At 44.6% G+C, this 16,764-nt stretch overlaps 1 protein-coding gene across 1 annotated transcript in view; it reads right to left on the bottom strand.

Annotated features, from left to right (window-relative positions):
- The window catches only part of LOC146798483 (solute carrier family 22 member 20-like), a 141,971-nt gene that overhangs the window by 10,560 nt on the left and 114,647 nt on the right, over window positions 1-16,764 (bottom strand). Inside the window, exon 8 of the mRNA XM_085625755.1 lies at window positions 14,861-15,075. Within this exon, the coding sequence (XP_085481881.1) occupies window positions 14,861-15,075 (215 nt within the window). The remainder of the gene's footprint in view (window positions 1-14,860; window positions 15,076-16,764) is intronic.

The raw sequence follows: 16,764 nt of genomic DNA, 5'->3' as shown, positions 1-16,764 counted from the left end.
GTTGTTTTATGGTTTGTATTTTAAACCAAACTAACTATATTTTTAATTAGAGTTTTTTTGTTGTTGAAATAAATGTTTTTTTACCTGCCAAGATTAAAAAAAAACCACAAATAATAGTAGGTCCCAAAATGTAAAGTTTTCAGAGTTCTATAAAGTACCAAGAAAAAGCAGCAACTCAGTAAGACATGGGCCACAAGAGCAAATAATGGTCAGATGCTGACAAATGGTACAGACTCTAGAGGCAGGCTTGAAAAAACAACGAAACTATCAAATGAGTGATTCCTAACAATTTTTTACTATCAGGAATTGTTACCTACTTTGTTGTGTGTTTCTCGCGTGGCCCTTTGTAGTTTTCCCTTTGTTAACCTAACTGTGCACGTTGTAGGACTTATTTTCCTTTCCACATGTTACTATATAAACACTCTTACTTTTGTGTCACATTGTTCTTTCACACGGAACCTGCATATGTTTTCACATTCTTTTCTTTTCCTGGGATTTAGTCTGAATACCAGAGAAAAGGTCAACCAAACAATGGTCCTTGTTATTATATCTGGTCAGTCACTAGCACCCATGCATAACACAAGAATGCAGCTGTTGTATATGTGCACACGTTTCTTGTCATATAGATGAGCACAGGAGCCAAAAACACACGCATGGAACAAGAGTTCTGAGACAAGAGCACTGTGTCTGCTAAAATGTAGAACGTCCATCTGTGTATGCTATGGTACAGAGTCGGCCAGTAATCCCAGAGATCTTTGATATATAATCATTTAACCTCAGTAGCAGGGAAGGGAGGTTTTGGTTTCTCTGTCCTATAAAATGATAGGGTTTTTCATGGTATGTGGATAAATAACCAAGCTGATAGTATTTTTAGTATTCATTTGTTTTCTAATGGTGGCACGAATATTGCATTTCAGAGCACGATAGTTTAAATAAATATTCTAAACTTCCTTTGTGCCCTCTTTTAGTTTTTCACGTTGAACCCCCCTCAAAAAATAATTTTGAAAAAAAACAAATATATTACAAATGTACAAAAAAAGGATCTGTTTGTAATCACTGTTTCTGGATTAAAAATAGAAAAAATTTAATGATGTTTGTCCTGGTTGTCTCTTTATGCTACTGTATCATAATAGTCTGCTCTTGCAGTCTATTTTTAATAATACAATGTAAGTCTACTTTTATAAGTGTCATTAGAATGCAACCACTTACAGCAATACATTTCTCTAAGATTTACAAAGCTTTTGCTTCAGTTTTGTTGAAAATATTAGTTGCACCAAAATCCTGCACCTCCTTTAGATTGGGGATGTGGAAATTTGGTTTGCAACTGAACATTATCTGCGCCATCTTGCCTCTCCCCAGCGCCACGCACCGAAAACGCACGGCAGCCATTTTAGGCACCCCACTCTCTCTCCGCGCTCATCGCCGATCACCAGCGCGCCCCTCAGGCGCTGCGAACATCCCCCACGCGCTGGCCACCCCCGCTCTCTAATACATGGGCCATAAAACCTCTCCTTCTGCGCGACCCTGCCATGGAATCGCACCCCGTGCCTGACCAACACCTCCTTTCATCCCATACATGGTCATACATTCTCTTTGATAACCCCCTTCCTCCGCGCCCGATTGTCCGAACCGATCCCAGGCCGTCACCTAGCCCTGCGGATGCAGTTTATTGCCCCTACTATAAGGGAAACACCCCACATCAAAGGGATTACAGTGAATCAAGGCCCCCACCCCCAGAGACCCGACCAGCCGCACACACCCCCCCGGGAATTGGCGGAACGTCCCGCAGTGTGATAGCCATCTCCTACTGTGGGTGGGGTGGAGACTTCTACTGTAGCTATGTGTGGGAACGGATCTGAGCTGGGGATTCTGAGGATGTTCTTTTATGCATCAAAGAGATCCCAAGAATGTGCCATGTGTTGTAAACCGGTAATAAAACAATAAACCTGTGTATAAGAGGCCAGGCCTCAGAGATGCAGTTAGAACATCTCGAGAAGATTCCCTGTGGGTCTGATCTGATGTGTTCTCCTCCGGAGAGAATAAAACTTTGTTTCCTGCCTTCCAGTCTCCAGCGCCTGCCTCTCTTGTTGATTAATCATCGAATGGTATAAGAGGCGGTCACCGCCGGGCAATACTTGAAAGGTTATTGACTGCAACTGCCACTACCATTTAACAATTGGCGTCCCAAGCGTGGGGCCCATCAGCGACACGTGGATCCAGTGGGAGAGGTCCCGACGACAGAGTGAACGACTGCAACGATCGGGAGAGCTCCTGCCCGATAGACCCTCGTCTGGCAGCCGATCATCCGAACTTCACTGGTTCCGAGCAGACCTCTCTCTCGAGTGATCTACGGTCCTGACTGGGAACCATCAGGAGTGCCGCGGCAAATACGGAGAGTAGAGGACGATCGGGCGCTGGAGGCGGAAGACGAGAAACTGTCCACGCGGTCCGGGTAAGGTCGTGAAACACGACAAATTGCGAAACGATTGATTGATTGATTGAAAATACTAGTATTGCTTATTGATTGTTCTCTTTGAGATATTCGCTGTCTACAAACGGGGAGGAGTAGAAATACTCTCTCTCTCCCTTTGCAGATAGTGAAGGGTAGGTAACGCAGACTTTTGTCCCCATTGTAACCCGTCGTGCCTATTTTTATCTCCCCACTGATTGATTGTCCGAATATTGATTGTTTTGAAGGATAGTGCTCTTTGAGATATTCTCTGTTTGCAAATAACGTAGAATAGAAATATTCTGTCTAGTCTTTGCAAATAGTGAAGGGTAGGTAACGCAGACTTTTGTCCCCATTGTAACCCGTCGTGCCTATCTCTTTCTCACCATTGATTGATTGATTGTCCGAACACTAGTTGTTCGATATTGGTTCTTTGGAGGTATTCTCTGCTTACAAATAACGTGGAATAGAGATATTCTATCTAGTCTTTGCAAGCAGTGAAAAGATAGGTAGTGCTGACTTTTGTCCCCGTTGTAACCCGTCATGCCTATCTTCTCCCCATTGATTGGTAGTTGGTTCTGCCCGGACCGCTTATTAGAAGTAAACCATCCGGCTCCACTGGAAGACACCCCTAATAAGGACACATTCTCTAAATATGGATTAGTCGCCGTAGCTTACAGCAAATTAGGGCATAAGGATCGCTATATAGAAACAAGAATAATCAAGCGAGACCAGTAGACCGTTGACGGGATCCTTTTGACCCTGCAAAAATAAGAAACGTTAGGAAATAGCCCTTTTTCGAGGAATATGAAACCAGGGGAAGGAGCCAAGCTCACGGCCGAGGTAACCACGAGGTAGCTCGGCTCCGTCGCTCTCGCTGTCTAAACATGTCTGCCCTACTGCCCACCCCGCCCAGTAAACACGACAAAATCCTGCGCAAACGGAAGCCTGCTGACACCCACCATCGACGTCACCGAACTGGGCTAGATCGCGCACAATTGGGCTATGTCATTTTCCGGTTACGCAGTCACATCCTCGTGCTCGTTGCTAGATTGCAAATATGTACAACACTCCAACAAAGTAGTATAATTATAACATTTTAATAACTTATAGGTATAACAACACGCCAACAGGGTAAACACATTAAAACACGTTTTTAAACAACTATTTACGTGACAGTCCTCGCCCCTCCTTCTTCGAAATAGCAACATTGGCCTGTTTTGGACGGTCCTTTTAGTTGGCTTTGGGCTATAAAAATAACTACAAAATCCATCGGCCTGTGAGGCGGCATCAGTGGCGGACGATTGTGCGAATAGGCCGGAGGCTACACGCAGCGCCGAGGCCCTGGCAGCGCCAAGGTGGAGTCCACCATGTTGTATTGGTCTTCCCATTCCCTGCTTCGACCGGCAGCGAAGGGTGCCCTGGCAGGGGGGAAGCGACGCGGACGGGCCTCCCCCGCCTCCCCAGGTGGAGGCTCGCCAGCAGGGAGGGCACCCTGCCGTTTCACTCGCCGTCCAGCGGAGTTGGCGCCCTGCATTCACCGGCCATCTTGCCTGCTGGGCAACCACTCGGGCGCAGGGTCACTAAGATTGCCATTAGCGTTTGACTCGAGGAATGGGCCCCCGCAGCCGAGTGATCGGGGGACCCACCCCGGTGGCGAAACCATCGAACTGCTGCTGTCGCTGCCACTGGACTCCCGAGATGGCGGTTGGTTCTTCAGATTCAGGCCCGGCCCGCTAAAAGGACGGCTCTGGACTCGGAAGCTTGTCTGCTTGGGCGTGGGCCCCACCCTTGAAAAAAAAAACGCCCCCTCAGCTTTGCAGATTCTGCGGGAGTCATTGGCACTCGACTCCCGCGGACTTCCGGTGAGGGCAAGCCGCCGCCATTGTTCTTTGCCCCGGGCGACAACCACCTTGCCTCCGCCGGATGCAATGAAAGAGACTGATTCAAGGCGGCGGCAGCGAGACCCGCCTGCTGTCCCGCCCTGAGGATGGATCACGGCATCGCTGCGAGATCGTGGTGACGTCATGCTGACGCAAGCGCCTGTTTGAATTATCAGAAGACACTGTAGCCTGTCCGCTCGTATCGGTTCCGGTGGAACCTCAACATGACCCAGTAGGAACAAAAACTGTGCCCCCCCCTCCCCCGAATCACGATTTATGCGGTCTGTTCTTTTCCATTGGTGCCAACGACAGTTCTCGAGCTGCCGAAAGGGATTCTGGTCCGGCAGCTAATTCATGGAAAGATTTAGACTGTACCCTGGACCCACCCGACCTCGCCCCAAAAATGGCGCCAATGTAGGAGGGGCCTACAACTCCTTATGGCGTTTCGGTTACTTGACATTTATGTTAAAAGGATATGTATGCGATGTTTTCACACATGATGGGCGGAGGGACGGGGAGGGTACTGATCGGGCATACGAACGACCTTTTTGATGCTGGCCTTCCCATTTTTAATTATCATTTTAATTTTTTTTCGTGTTAAGGTAGTGTTGCTCATGATACTCGACGCCTCTCACACCGTGGCCGGCCTGTACGGTTAAAGGCCCGTATTTGTATACTGACAATGTTTTCAATAAAGTTTTTTTTGAAGGAATTACGGAATTAGCGTCATAACTGATCATCTAGGTTGGTAAGGGTTTTGAATAAATGATAGTTACTCCCAAACAATAGAAAGTAGATAATACAGACCCTTTTGCCTGAATTTAGATTAATGAAATTTGTATCCATCACCCCTGTCGTTTTTCAGAGTTGTTAGAAAAGGGTCGACTGAAGCTTAAGGTATCTGCCGAGTACAAGGTATGCTACTTTGTCCCATAATAAATTACTGCTTGAGAAACAAATGCGCAACGAGGGAACTCGAATTTAGGGACGAATAAAATGAAGCATCTTTGTATAGTCGAAAGAAAGAATAATAGGTTTGTGGTATTACCCACTTCTGCGGCTAGCCTGGTACGTGGTAAGTAGAACTTTTTCGTGCCTACGCGCGCTAATGTACTTTGAATGCTGCACACCCCCCCCCCCCTTTCTTTTCTTCCTCTATAGGTCACATCGGAATTCCGACTGAAGAATGGAGTGGACATGGACCGCACCGTGCTCAATGTAGGGAAAAACATAGACAAACGTTGTGGGATGGTGCGTGAAGCGCAGACAACCACTGGGAACGTGAAAAACTGTATGGTATGACTGTGCGTATGTGCCCTGATTGTACGGTATGAATGTGTATGCATTACATATGCTTGGGTCGCTGGAAGAGAACGTCATCGTATGACTGAAGTGCTTGTCTATCGATCAAAGGGAGGGGAGTAAAAGGCCCGACACCCCCCCCCCACAAAATGAATTACGGAAAATACTAAAAATACGCAGCATGCATAGGAAAGAGGACAGGAAAGGAGAGGTCCCCTTACTCAACGTAGCCCTGTGTCTCCGTCTTAAGTTTCCGCGCTTGATGTATGTACTGTTACGCCCTATCCGGTATTTGTGTACGTGAATGCTGAATTTATGTTTTTCCCCCGCTTGTGTTTTCTTACGTAGAACTGACCCGTGCTACTCCATGTTGTGTGTACACCAAGTAGCCTATTATCGTACACATGTCTCTCTCTCTCTCTCTCTCTCGTTTTATGTCGTACGTATACCAAATAGCCTACTTGATGCGCACGTCTCTCTCTCTCTCTCTCTCTCTCTCTCTCTCTCTCTCTCTCTCTCTCTCTCCCTCGCTGAAGGCTCTCTTGCCCTCTTTTTGAATAAATTAACGACACTATACCTCCTCAGTATGTGTATAATTGGCCTAAAACACGACAGTGTTCGAACAAATTGACAGAAGCAAAACGACCGTACTTTACCACGTTACTACCTCTCCTTTCTGTAAAATGTTGAACTTAATTGGCTGAGAAAGAAAGGACAGGTAAGACGACTGATGTCTCCCAATCTGGCCCTCATCACGGGGACTCTATGTCAGTGGTTTTCGTTTTTAGAGCTCCAACGACATCATCTCCACCGCCCAGAATTACCCCCGCCCAATTGCTCCGAACTAGAATGTCTAAGCACCCCGTCCTCCCAGAATCACCCCAGTTCTGTACCAGCCGTCCCAGGGTATTTTGAACAATACAGCTGATGACTTTATTTTCTAAAGATACATCGCCTAAACTGATGAGGGTTACCTATTGCCTCCAGCAAGAAAAATGTTTAGCTTGTGTCCCTCCCCGAAATAGATATCTGTGGATCCATGACAGTAGCACCTCGCACTTTTTCATAAACTTAGCAGTCCTCGGAGGAAAATGTGTATTAACAGAACTTGTGTTAAGAAGGACGAGTCTCTACCGGAGAAGCCGGTTCGAATTTTGATAGACCAGAAAGTTGACAGATGCCAGGCCTCCTGCCGCGATTACAAGGTACAGGAATCGGCACCTAACAGGCCAGACGATGGAAATTTGCAGGAACACCCACAGAAACATGCACCACAGCAGTGATTAATAAATTAGTAACACACACCGACGTAAGAGTTAATAGACATCAATCATACAGCGACCGATAAAAGCATTTCCCCGACTACTCGGTGGTTGGGAGAGAGAATGAAGTGTGTAAATGTCTTCCCTACCAGCTCTCTAAGATTTTGTTTTTCTTGTGCTCATTCAAGGATAACATGCGGTCATCGGAAGAGAGGGGTCGGACGTGACGCACAGCCTGGCTACGGACCATGGAACATCTATGGCATCGACCAAGGAGGAGCCACGAAGCAAAAGGATGCGGGACGAGGCACCATTCCCAGCATGGAAAGCAATAGAATGAAAGGCTATCCCGAAGCCCCCTGCTCGCTGATCAGCTCGTGCCTAAAGTCCCAACCCGTCGGGCCCGATTGATGGGCCCAATGCTGAAAGATTCTGCTCTCCTTGGTCCGCCTTTTGATCCGATCCCACTCCACCCCCTATTCCCTCGGCCTCCCAAAGCACCCCTATTTTTGACATTGACCTTACAAAAGAACAATGAGAAGCGGGTACCCCGTCTCAAGGTACCTACGATAAGACCAGTCAAGGGACAGGACAGAACAGGACTGTGATCCAAGAGCAAAGGATGATCACACCCTGCAACGCGAAAAATCTGGATTTGAGCTGGACCTTAGCTCCACCGCCGGTGCTCAACAGTGCCAACATAAGAAGAAGAGAGAGCTTACCAGTGATGGCTCACTGCAATAAGACACTGGAAAGAAGAAACCCCCCCCTGACTGTAACTCCTGTTGAGTTGTATTCCTCTCCCAACCACTTTTTGATTTGACTACCTCCCAATCAAGTTTCCAAGATCTTTTTCTCGGTCGCTTCCAGCTACACACTAAATAAATGAGGAAACATTAGCTTATTATAAATGACAATTGTATAGCATCAACCGTACACATGACTATGCTGTTTAGCTTGATCCACGCGAAGTCTAGGCCTTAAGTAAATGAGCGTAGTTATCCCTTGTTTTACCGAACCTTTTTCAAGTATTGAGTTTGTGTTCAAGCAAGTTTCCCTCCACCTATCTCCGTGTCTGATATATAATGCAGCTAATGAAATTCTGTATACGCTACCTCCTCGACTGTCACGTTAACCACATGTAACTATGTACAATTGTGTCAGATTGCTCCCGCCTGTCCTAAGACTCTGTACTTTTAAAAACAGGAACGCATGAAAACATTTACGATATTATGGCTAAAAGGTTAACGAAGGTGAATGTCGGCCAGACAAGCTGGCGAGATATGTTAAAAGGGAGGACTGTGGAAATTTAGTTTGCAACTGAACATTATCTGCGCCATCTTGCCTCTCCCCAGCGCCACGCACCGAAAACGCACGGCAGCCATTTTAGGCACCCCACTCTCTCTCCCCGCTCATCGCCGATCACCAGCGCGCCCCTCAGGCGCTGCGAACATCCCCCGCGCGCTGGCCACCCCCGCTCTCTCATACATGGGCCATAAAACCTCTCCTTCTGCGCGACCCTGCCATGGAATCGCACCCCGTGCCTGACCAACACCTCCTTTCATCCCATACATGGTCATACATCCTCTTTGATAACCCCCTTCCTCCGCGCCCGATTGTCCGAACCGATCCCAGGCCATCACCTAGCCCTGCGGATGCAGTTTATTGCCCCTACTATAAGGGAAACACCCCACATCAAAGGGATTACAGTGAATCAAGGCCCCCACCCCCAGAGACCCGACCAGCCGCACACACCCCCCCGGGAATTGGCGGAACGTCCCGCAGTGTGATAGCCATCTCCTACTGTGGGTGGGGTGGAGACTTCTACTGTAGCTATGTGTGGGAACGGATCTGAGCTGGGGATTCTGAGGATGTTCTTTTATGCATCAAAGCGATCCCAAGAATGTGCCATGTGTTGTAAACCGGTAATAAAACAATAAACATGTGTATAAGAGGCCAGGCCTCAGAGATGCAGTTAGAACATCTCGAGAAGATTCCCTGTGGGTCTGATCTGATGTGTTCTCCTCCGGAGAGAATAAAACTTTGTTTCCTGCCTTCCAGTCTCCAGCGCCTGCCTCTCTTGTTGATTAATCATCGAATGGTATAAGAGGCGGTCACCGCCGGGCAATACTTGAAAGGTTATCGACTGCAACCGCCACTACCATTTAACAGGGAAATGAGGAGAAATATTTTTATTACTGTTCATTTTTTGGTTTTTGGATTTTTGCTACATGCTACAGTGCACAAACATAGAGGAAATAGACTTAAAGGATGGAGTTTGTGCAGAACGGGACCCCTTCCTGCAGAAAAACAGTTCTGACCACAACAGAGATACCTAGCACTATTGTGCAAGGATGGCTGCATTGGCACCAAGCTGTACGAAGTGTACCACTGCATTCAGACATTTCTTTGAAGATAGAGCACAATTCTGTGCAGGATGAAGGCTGCACGTAGTAGGGACTTTGTCAACTAATGGGGCTTGGGTGCCTGGAGAGAATGGGCTCTCTTTGAAGAACTGTACACAGGGATTAGGTTGTATGTAGTGGGGATTTGGAAACCTAATGTGGCTTGGGTTTCCGGAAGAAGTGGGCTCTCTGTGAAAAGTTGTGTACAGGAGGAGGCTATGCATGGTAGGGACTTGGCCACCTAATGGCGCTTGGATGTTTGGAGGGAGTGGGTTCTCTGTGAAGACTTTCATATGAGGCATAGGCCGTGCGTGGTAGGGTCTTGGCCACTCATGTCTCATTGTGCATGACAGGTTGACTACCCACAAAGGGTCCGTTAGAAGGTGAAGGTTATATGTTGTAGGGGCTTCACCACCTAATGAGGCTTGGGTGTCTGGATGGAGTGGGCTCTCCATGAAGACTTCTGTTCTGGGTGAAGGATGTGTGCAGTAGAGACTTTACCATATAATGTGGATAGGGTATCTGGAGGGAGTGGTCTCTTCATAAAGACTTTTGTACAAGACGTGGACTGTGCATTGTAGGGGAGTGGCCACCCATATCTCATTAAATGTGCATGAGAGGTTGACTACCTGCTAAGGGTTTCATGCTAGGTGAAGTGTGTGCCTAGTAGAGACTTGGGCATCTAATTAGGCTTGAGTGTCTGGAGGGAGTGGGCTCTCCATGAAGACTTCCATACAAGGCAAAGGGTGTGTGCTTTAGGGGCTTGGCCACCTAGGTCTCATTGATTGTGCATAAGATGTCACCTATCCACAAAGGGTCCCATACAGGGTGAAGAATGTGCGTAGTAGAGACTTCACCATCTAATGGGGCTTGGGTGTCTGGAGTAAGTGGACTCCCCGTGAAGACTTTCATACAAGGTGAAGTGTGTGTCTAGTAACAACTGAGCCACCTGATATGACCTTGGTGTCTGGACGGAGTGGGCTCTCCATGAAGACTTCTGTACAAGGTGAAGTCAGTGCATTGTAGGGACTTGTCCACCCATATGTCTTTGATTGTGCATGAGAGGTCGGCTACCTGCGAAGGGTCTTATACAGGGTGAAGGGTGTGTGTAGTAAAGACTTGGCCATCTAATGGGGGGCTTGTGTGCCTGGAGGGAGTGGGATTTCCGTGAAGACTTCTGTACAAGGCAAAGGGTGTGCGTAGAAGAGGCTTAGGCACTTAATGTGACTTGGGTGTCTGGCGGGGCAGGCTCACCATGAAGACTTCTGTACAAGGCATAGAATGTGCATGGTAGGGGCTTCACCACATAATGGGGCTTGTTTTTTAAAAACATTTTCCACTGATACCACAGTACTTGTCTGGGAGTTGGCACGTAGCGCTGTGTGATCTTGCTAGAGTCAAACGGTACCAAATGGGGCCTCGCTGGCACAGCTGGGAGTACCCAGGATTGGCATGCTGATTTTTCTTTTAAAATGCAACCCCTGGGGATTTCCTCTAGGACCCCTCATAACTCCAAGAGTTTCAGGTTACGTCATACAACCCCGCTTATGTTCTAATTTATTTTTAGCTGCAGGACATGGGGACCGAGTCCTTGTGTCCTGTAATGACGGTTGTAACATCTCTATTTGTGTTGTGGCCTGCAAATCAGATCATCGGTCCCATGGGACCAAGAGCAAGACATGTCCCATGAGACCAAGATTGGAAAAAAGTCCTCTGAAGGAATCAGATTTCAATTTCTTGAATTTACGTCACCACAGGAGTCCAGCGGGACCAACTGTCAATATATCAGAAACTTTTGAACCTTAATCTCTCAAAAACTGCTGAATAGATTTACACCAAATCTCAAAAAGCACGCCTTCTGAGTAAAGGTTCATCTTTCTGCTAAATGTGGTGTAATTCTATGCAGCTGTTTTTATCTAAAAATATTCTAAAATTCCTATTGGAATTTGCATGGGGAAAAACGTTATGGGACACCTCTTTTTCTCAGCCCCCCACTAGATATATCATCCCAAAACTTTTTGGAAAGGAGCTGAGGTGGATAAATCCCGGTCACCATTGTGTAGTTATGGTTAGGTCAGAGTTTCCATAAGAAAAGTAGTTTTGGTTTTGCTAATAACTTTAGTGCTATTTCACAAATCTTCACAAAACTTTCCAACAATAATTCATCCACTTCAGCTCCTTCCTAGAAACTTTCAGTTGATCCATCAATCAGAAGCCAAGGAAAAATGTGGGATCCCACAACACGATTTTCTACAAAAGGTTCCATAGGAATTTGGGGAAGCGATACACATAGAAACAGCTGAATAGAATTACACCAAAAATGGCAGAAAGCTTTGGCCTAAATTTACAAAGAATTCACGTGCGGGTTTTGTTAGTTTTTAAACAAAGACCCAATGCAAAGTCTATGTTGGTATTTACAAACCAGTGCAAGCCACGATTTGTATTGGTTTGTAACCAAAAGTAACGTAAGGCAGCATTACCTATCTATGAGAAATTAAGCTTCATAATAGAGTGCTGTCTAAAAAGTAGGTCCCACTGAGGTGCGCGGGGGTAATCCCTTTGTACAATGAAATCAAAACATAGAGCAACCTAATTGGCCAGAGGGTTTTTATTAAGACAGCCATGATGCCAAGTAATCTGATTGGCCGGGTGCAACTTCAACAGTGATGTTGAGGCTGCCATGTTAGGATTCTGGTACTTGGTCTCTGTATCCTGAGTTTAATGCAAAAGTAAAAACAAATAAGATAAAATGGGGCAAAGTAGGGGTACCCTAACACTCTGGCCCTTGAAGGGGGTGAGGATTGTAGAAGGAATCCCTGGGACAGAAATAAAAAAAAAATTGTGTCTTGGGTCCTGTAGTACTCTTATGGGACCCACAGAGGCCTCTCAGTTTCTAGAGATTTTTTAACGTAAAGTAATATTTTATTACCACAGGGAACGCCAACCCTCCCCTACCACGCAAAAGGCTGTGCGCTGAGTGAGGTTGGTTGCAGGTATATCCAACCTCCCCATAGACACCCAACCCCCCTCTAAGCACTGCCCTTGGCTGTGAGTGGCGTAGGTTAGTCACAGAGCCAACCGCCTGTATGCGGCCAACCCACCCCAGACATCCAATCTCCTGCGTTTTAAAAATGCTATTTCAGTCCCGCAAGACTCTGGCAGGCGCCAGTGAAACCCACTGCGCCCCCCAGGGACTCGCATGAGAGCAGATGAGCCTCTCTGACTCCCACAAGAATCACGTGGGATTTTGGAAACCCCAACTTTTTTTTATTTGGCCAATGAGGGAATCCCTCTGGGACCAATCTCACAAGGTCCAGAAGGTCAGAGTATCCCTACCCTGTCATCTTATAGCATATTGTTTCAGGTTTCAGGACACAGGAATCAAGACCTTGTGTCCTGAAATGGCAGTCGCAAAATGTTTTTTATTTTGCGGCCAACCAATCAGAGCATGAGCTCACGCAGGACTCACAGGATTGGGACAGCCCACGGGAAAAGAGGCCATCTTGTCCTATCAGATTTCACTATTATTTGAAATTGTGTGATTGCGCAACCCTTGCAAGAGTCCAGCAAACCCAACCATCAAGATATACAAATATTTTCCATCGTAAATTTTTGAAAAATAATGATCAGACTTTCTCTCTCTTAAAAAGCATGCTTTCTGAATCAAGTTTTATCTTTGTGCCAAATGTGGTGTAATTTTGTTCAGCCTTTTCAGCTGAAGCGCTGTTCAAAAATCCTTATGAATATTGTATGGCAAAATTGCATTTTGGTGCTCTCTTTATCTTGGCCCCTGCTTGATGACTCACCCCAACACTTTCAAGAAAGGAGCTGAGGTGGGTGAACTTTTTTGGGGAAGTTTTGTGAAGACTCAAACTTCACCAACGTTATTAGCAAACCAAAAAAAAACTCTTCCTGCGGTAACTAGGTCCTAACTATAGTGGCCACTGTGACTTTATAATAGTGATTCTATAGTTACTGTGCTCTTTATAGACCAAATGTACTCTTAGTTTTCCTTAATAGCTTTGACATTGTAAAATCTACATACTACAAGGAAATTAACAGCAGTGGTGGATATGAAAGCACTGAGGTCCCACGGTGCATAATTATTAATTAAGCTATTATTTTGTTGAATATACAAGTTGAGATAAAGAGAAAATGGTGACAATAAAAAATACAAAGGGGTGCTGGGTATTTCCCAATGTAAAACAAACAGCTCCCAAAAAAACAAGCATTAGCAAAGCCAATAGATCCTTCTCATTTTGAGTCCTAACTACAATATTTTTTTTTAAACTATTGCTGGTATGAAACGACAAAACAAAAATAATTGTTTTCTGTATACAGTGCATCTATGAGATAAAGCAGAATGGTATACTAAAATCCAATAGTATTAGGTGAGATAATAGTTTTTCCTCTGCATAGAGCCAATACCCATGCTATATATTTTTTTAGGAATTGGCAACAGTTGGTTACCACACAGCTGTGCTGTCAAGTCTGACCTAAAAAGGATCTTGGCAATCCCTTCAAAGAAACTGACATATTTATTTCCATTGCATTCCACTGAAATTAGAGTTCTGTGCTCCTAGCCCCAAATGCGACAAAATACATTTTTTTTTTGTAATGTGGCAAGATTTCGAAGGTGCATCTGCCTTGACACGTTCATTGGAAGACATTTTAGCTATACACGTCTACCTTGGTTTCACTACAACCACCTTGGATATTGGCCAATTTTGATGCTCCTTTCACGTTTGTTCCTGTGCACTAGGGCCGCCCTAGGGGCAAACAATATTATTTTGAATCCAAAAGTACCTTGGAAGGAAGACACGACAGGCGGTCAACTGTGTTATGGATTCTGTCAAATGTGTACTGTTGTATGTATTGTGTGTGTTGTATGTGCTATATAGTGTGCGTGTGTGGTGAGCAGTGAGTTGTGTTGTGTTTATTGTGTGTGATGCATGGTGTTGTGCATTATGTATGTTGTGGATGGTATGGGGTGGGTTGTGTTGTATGTGTTATCGGTTTTGTGTATGTGTTGTATTGTACTGTATTGTTATGTACTGTATGTGTATTTTGTTTATTGTGTTATTTGTGTACCTTGTGTGCGTTGTGCATAGTGTGTGAGGTGTGGGGTTATATTCCATGTGTTCTATTGCAATGTATGTGTGTTTTGAGTGGGTTGTGTATTGTCTCTTGTGCTGTGAATTATTTGTCATATTGTATTTTAGGTTATGTTGTGCTTCGTCGTATTCTGTTCTATTAATGCATTTCTATAGCACACTTTTACCACTTATCTGGTTCTTCAGTACTTTCAGAGTTTGAGCAGGCTTTCTAGTTCTGGTACACGCATTGGCCAGAATAAAGGTGGTCCGGTGTCATGGTGAAGATCAATATGTCCAATTTATAGTTTAATAAAGCGAATGATCTCCATCACATTCTCCAAAGGTGACAAGACTGAACAGGGTAGACAATGTAGTAAGCCCTGATCTTTCCATTCTTTGTGCACTGTTCATTTCTAGTTGGTGCACACCCTGCTTTAGCAAAAATAAGTTATTGTTAGCTCACCTTGTGGAACAAACAGGTTAGAAATGATCATCAGCCCTGCTAGGATGAGAGAAACTGACTCCGTGCAACGACGGCCAACTGTGCTCATGATTGTAGCCCCCACAAGTTTTGCAGGGATGTCGATGGCACCAAAGCACGCCTGGACCAGGAAGATGCTGAAGCCGAACTTCTGGAGGTCCATTGCCAGACCGTAGTAGGCAAAGCTCATGGAGAACCTGTTGGATTAAGAAGTGGATTGCTGATTCATAGTTTCTATTACATCATCACATTGAAACTTTCTGCTAGGCCCTGCCAACATGGAACTGTGGTATAGACAGTGAAATGGACTTGTCCAATATCATAATGCAAGAGTTAACTGGAGGGAGACTTGACTCCTGAGCCAAACCCTATGCTGTATATGCTGTGTGGGGTGGTTTCTCATCTAAATGTAATCCTGCTTGACTATACCAGGCAACGTACCCAACAATCCTTGTCTCATATTAAAATAGGGAGACCCAAGACATGTGTGCACCCAGTCAGTCAAGCAGAAGGTGCAACAATCAGACAATGATGAATTAATCTCAGGAACCCTCAAATAGCTAAAAGAAAGAAACTATATTCCATAGTACTGAACTTGTCTGCAATTTCTCCCCAAGGGCAACTTTATGTGTGCACTTACATAAGAAGTTCCTACCCTGCCTTTAGTATTTTGACACATGAATTCTGACCTTTACTTATAATCTTGTTATCTTCTCCTAACACAAACTTTGGAAATTGTTCAGATCTGCACTTAGTTTCCTTTTTATATATCAGTCTTACAATACTATGAAGTTCCTAACAACTAAAAGATCTGCGTAGCGTAAAACACTACCTAACTGTAAATAAAGAATGTTTGTAATTGTAAGTACATAACATATCTCAGGGGTACCCTTAAACCCTTTATCCTTATTTTCTAATTTTATCTCATTGAATAATTCATTATATTTCAGTTAATGTTGATTTTGCTATGCTTCTAACCACCAAATTAAGTATATCACTTACATTAATGAATGTAGTGGTCAGTGCTGTAGAGGTCAGCTATAGAGCTTTGTTAATGTAATAGAGTTGATGTGGTCGAAGAATAAGACTATCATTCCTACCATGGGCAAATGGTTTAATGCCTTTAGAAGTACAGAGGTCAAATTTGAGTTAACCTATGATGCTTCCATTCTCCTGACTTTTATTTAATCATGAAATCTTATGATAAATGTTAGGAGGATAGAAACTTAATGGTATATGAGAATACCCTGCTTCAAACTGTTACACCACCATCTACGGTGAACTGGTATCCACTTTATTGCCCATAGGAAAGATTTAATAGCTCAATATTTGATGGTGGGAGAATTCTGCATTCATTTTTTTTTTTAATTTATTTTATTGGTTTGCACAGGGAAATCAAGAGAAGCATGATTACACTGAGAAAGAAATAGAAAAAAGAGATAATCATACGAGCAGAGGAAAAGAACCGATTAATCGCTGCAAATTCCACATTACAAAACCAGCTATACATTTCAAAATACAGGGTAAACAATTCAAAGAAATACATCACTAAATCTCATCAGTTTCCCAAATCGGGCCCCATACCCGAAGACCTCTTCTTTTGGCTCTATTTCCTTTACATTTGTAAAGAGCCTTCTCTAAGTTAAAAACATGATGAAGTCTTGAATACCATTCCTGAAAGGAGGGTGGTTCAGGATCCTTCCAATGAGTTGCAATGATTAAACGCAGAATGGCCGAGGCCATAAAATAAAAATAGGTTTGGGAAGAATCTAAACATAAACTTTCATCAATCCCTAATATAATCAGAGTTGGTGTTAGTCGTGCCGAACCACCAGTAACTTGATTAAGAAAGTTCTCTGTCTTTGATTTCAAATTAACAAGTTGAT

Source organism: Triturus cristatus, chromosome 9 (genome assembly GCF_964204655.1).
Source record: "Triturus cristatus chromosome 9, aTriCri1.1, whole genome shotgun sequence".
NCBI classification, from domain to species: Eukaryota; Metazoa; Chordata; class Amphibia; order Caudata; family Salamandridae; genus Triturus; species Triturus cristatus.
The sequence above is the reverse complement of the archived record's forward strand: the minus strand, read 5'-3'. Positions and strand labels throughout refer to the sequence as shown.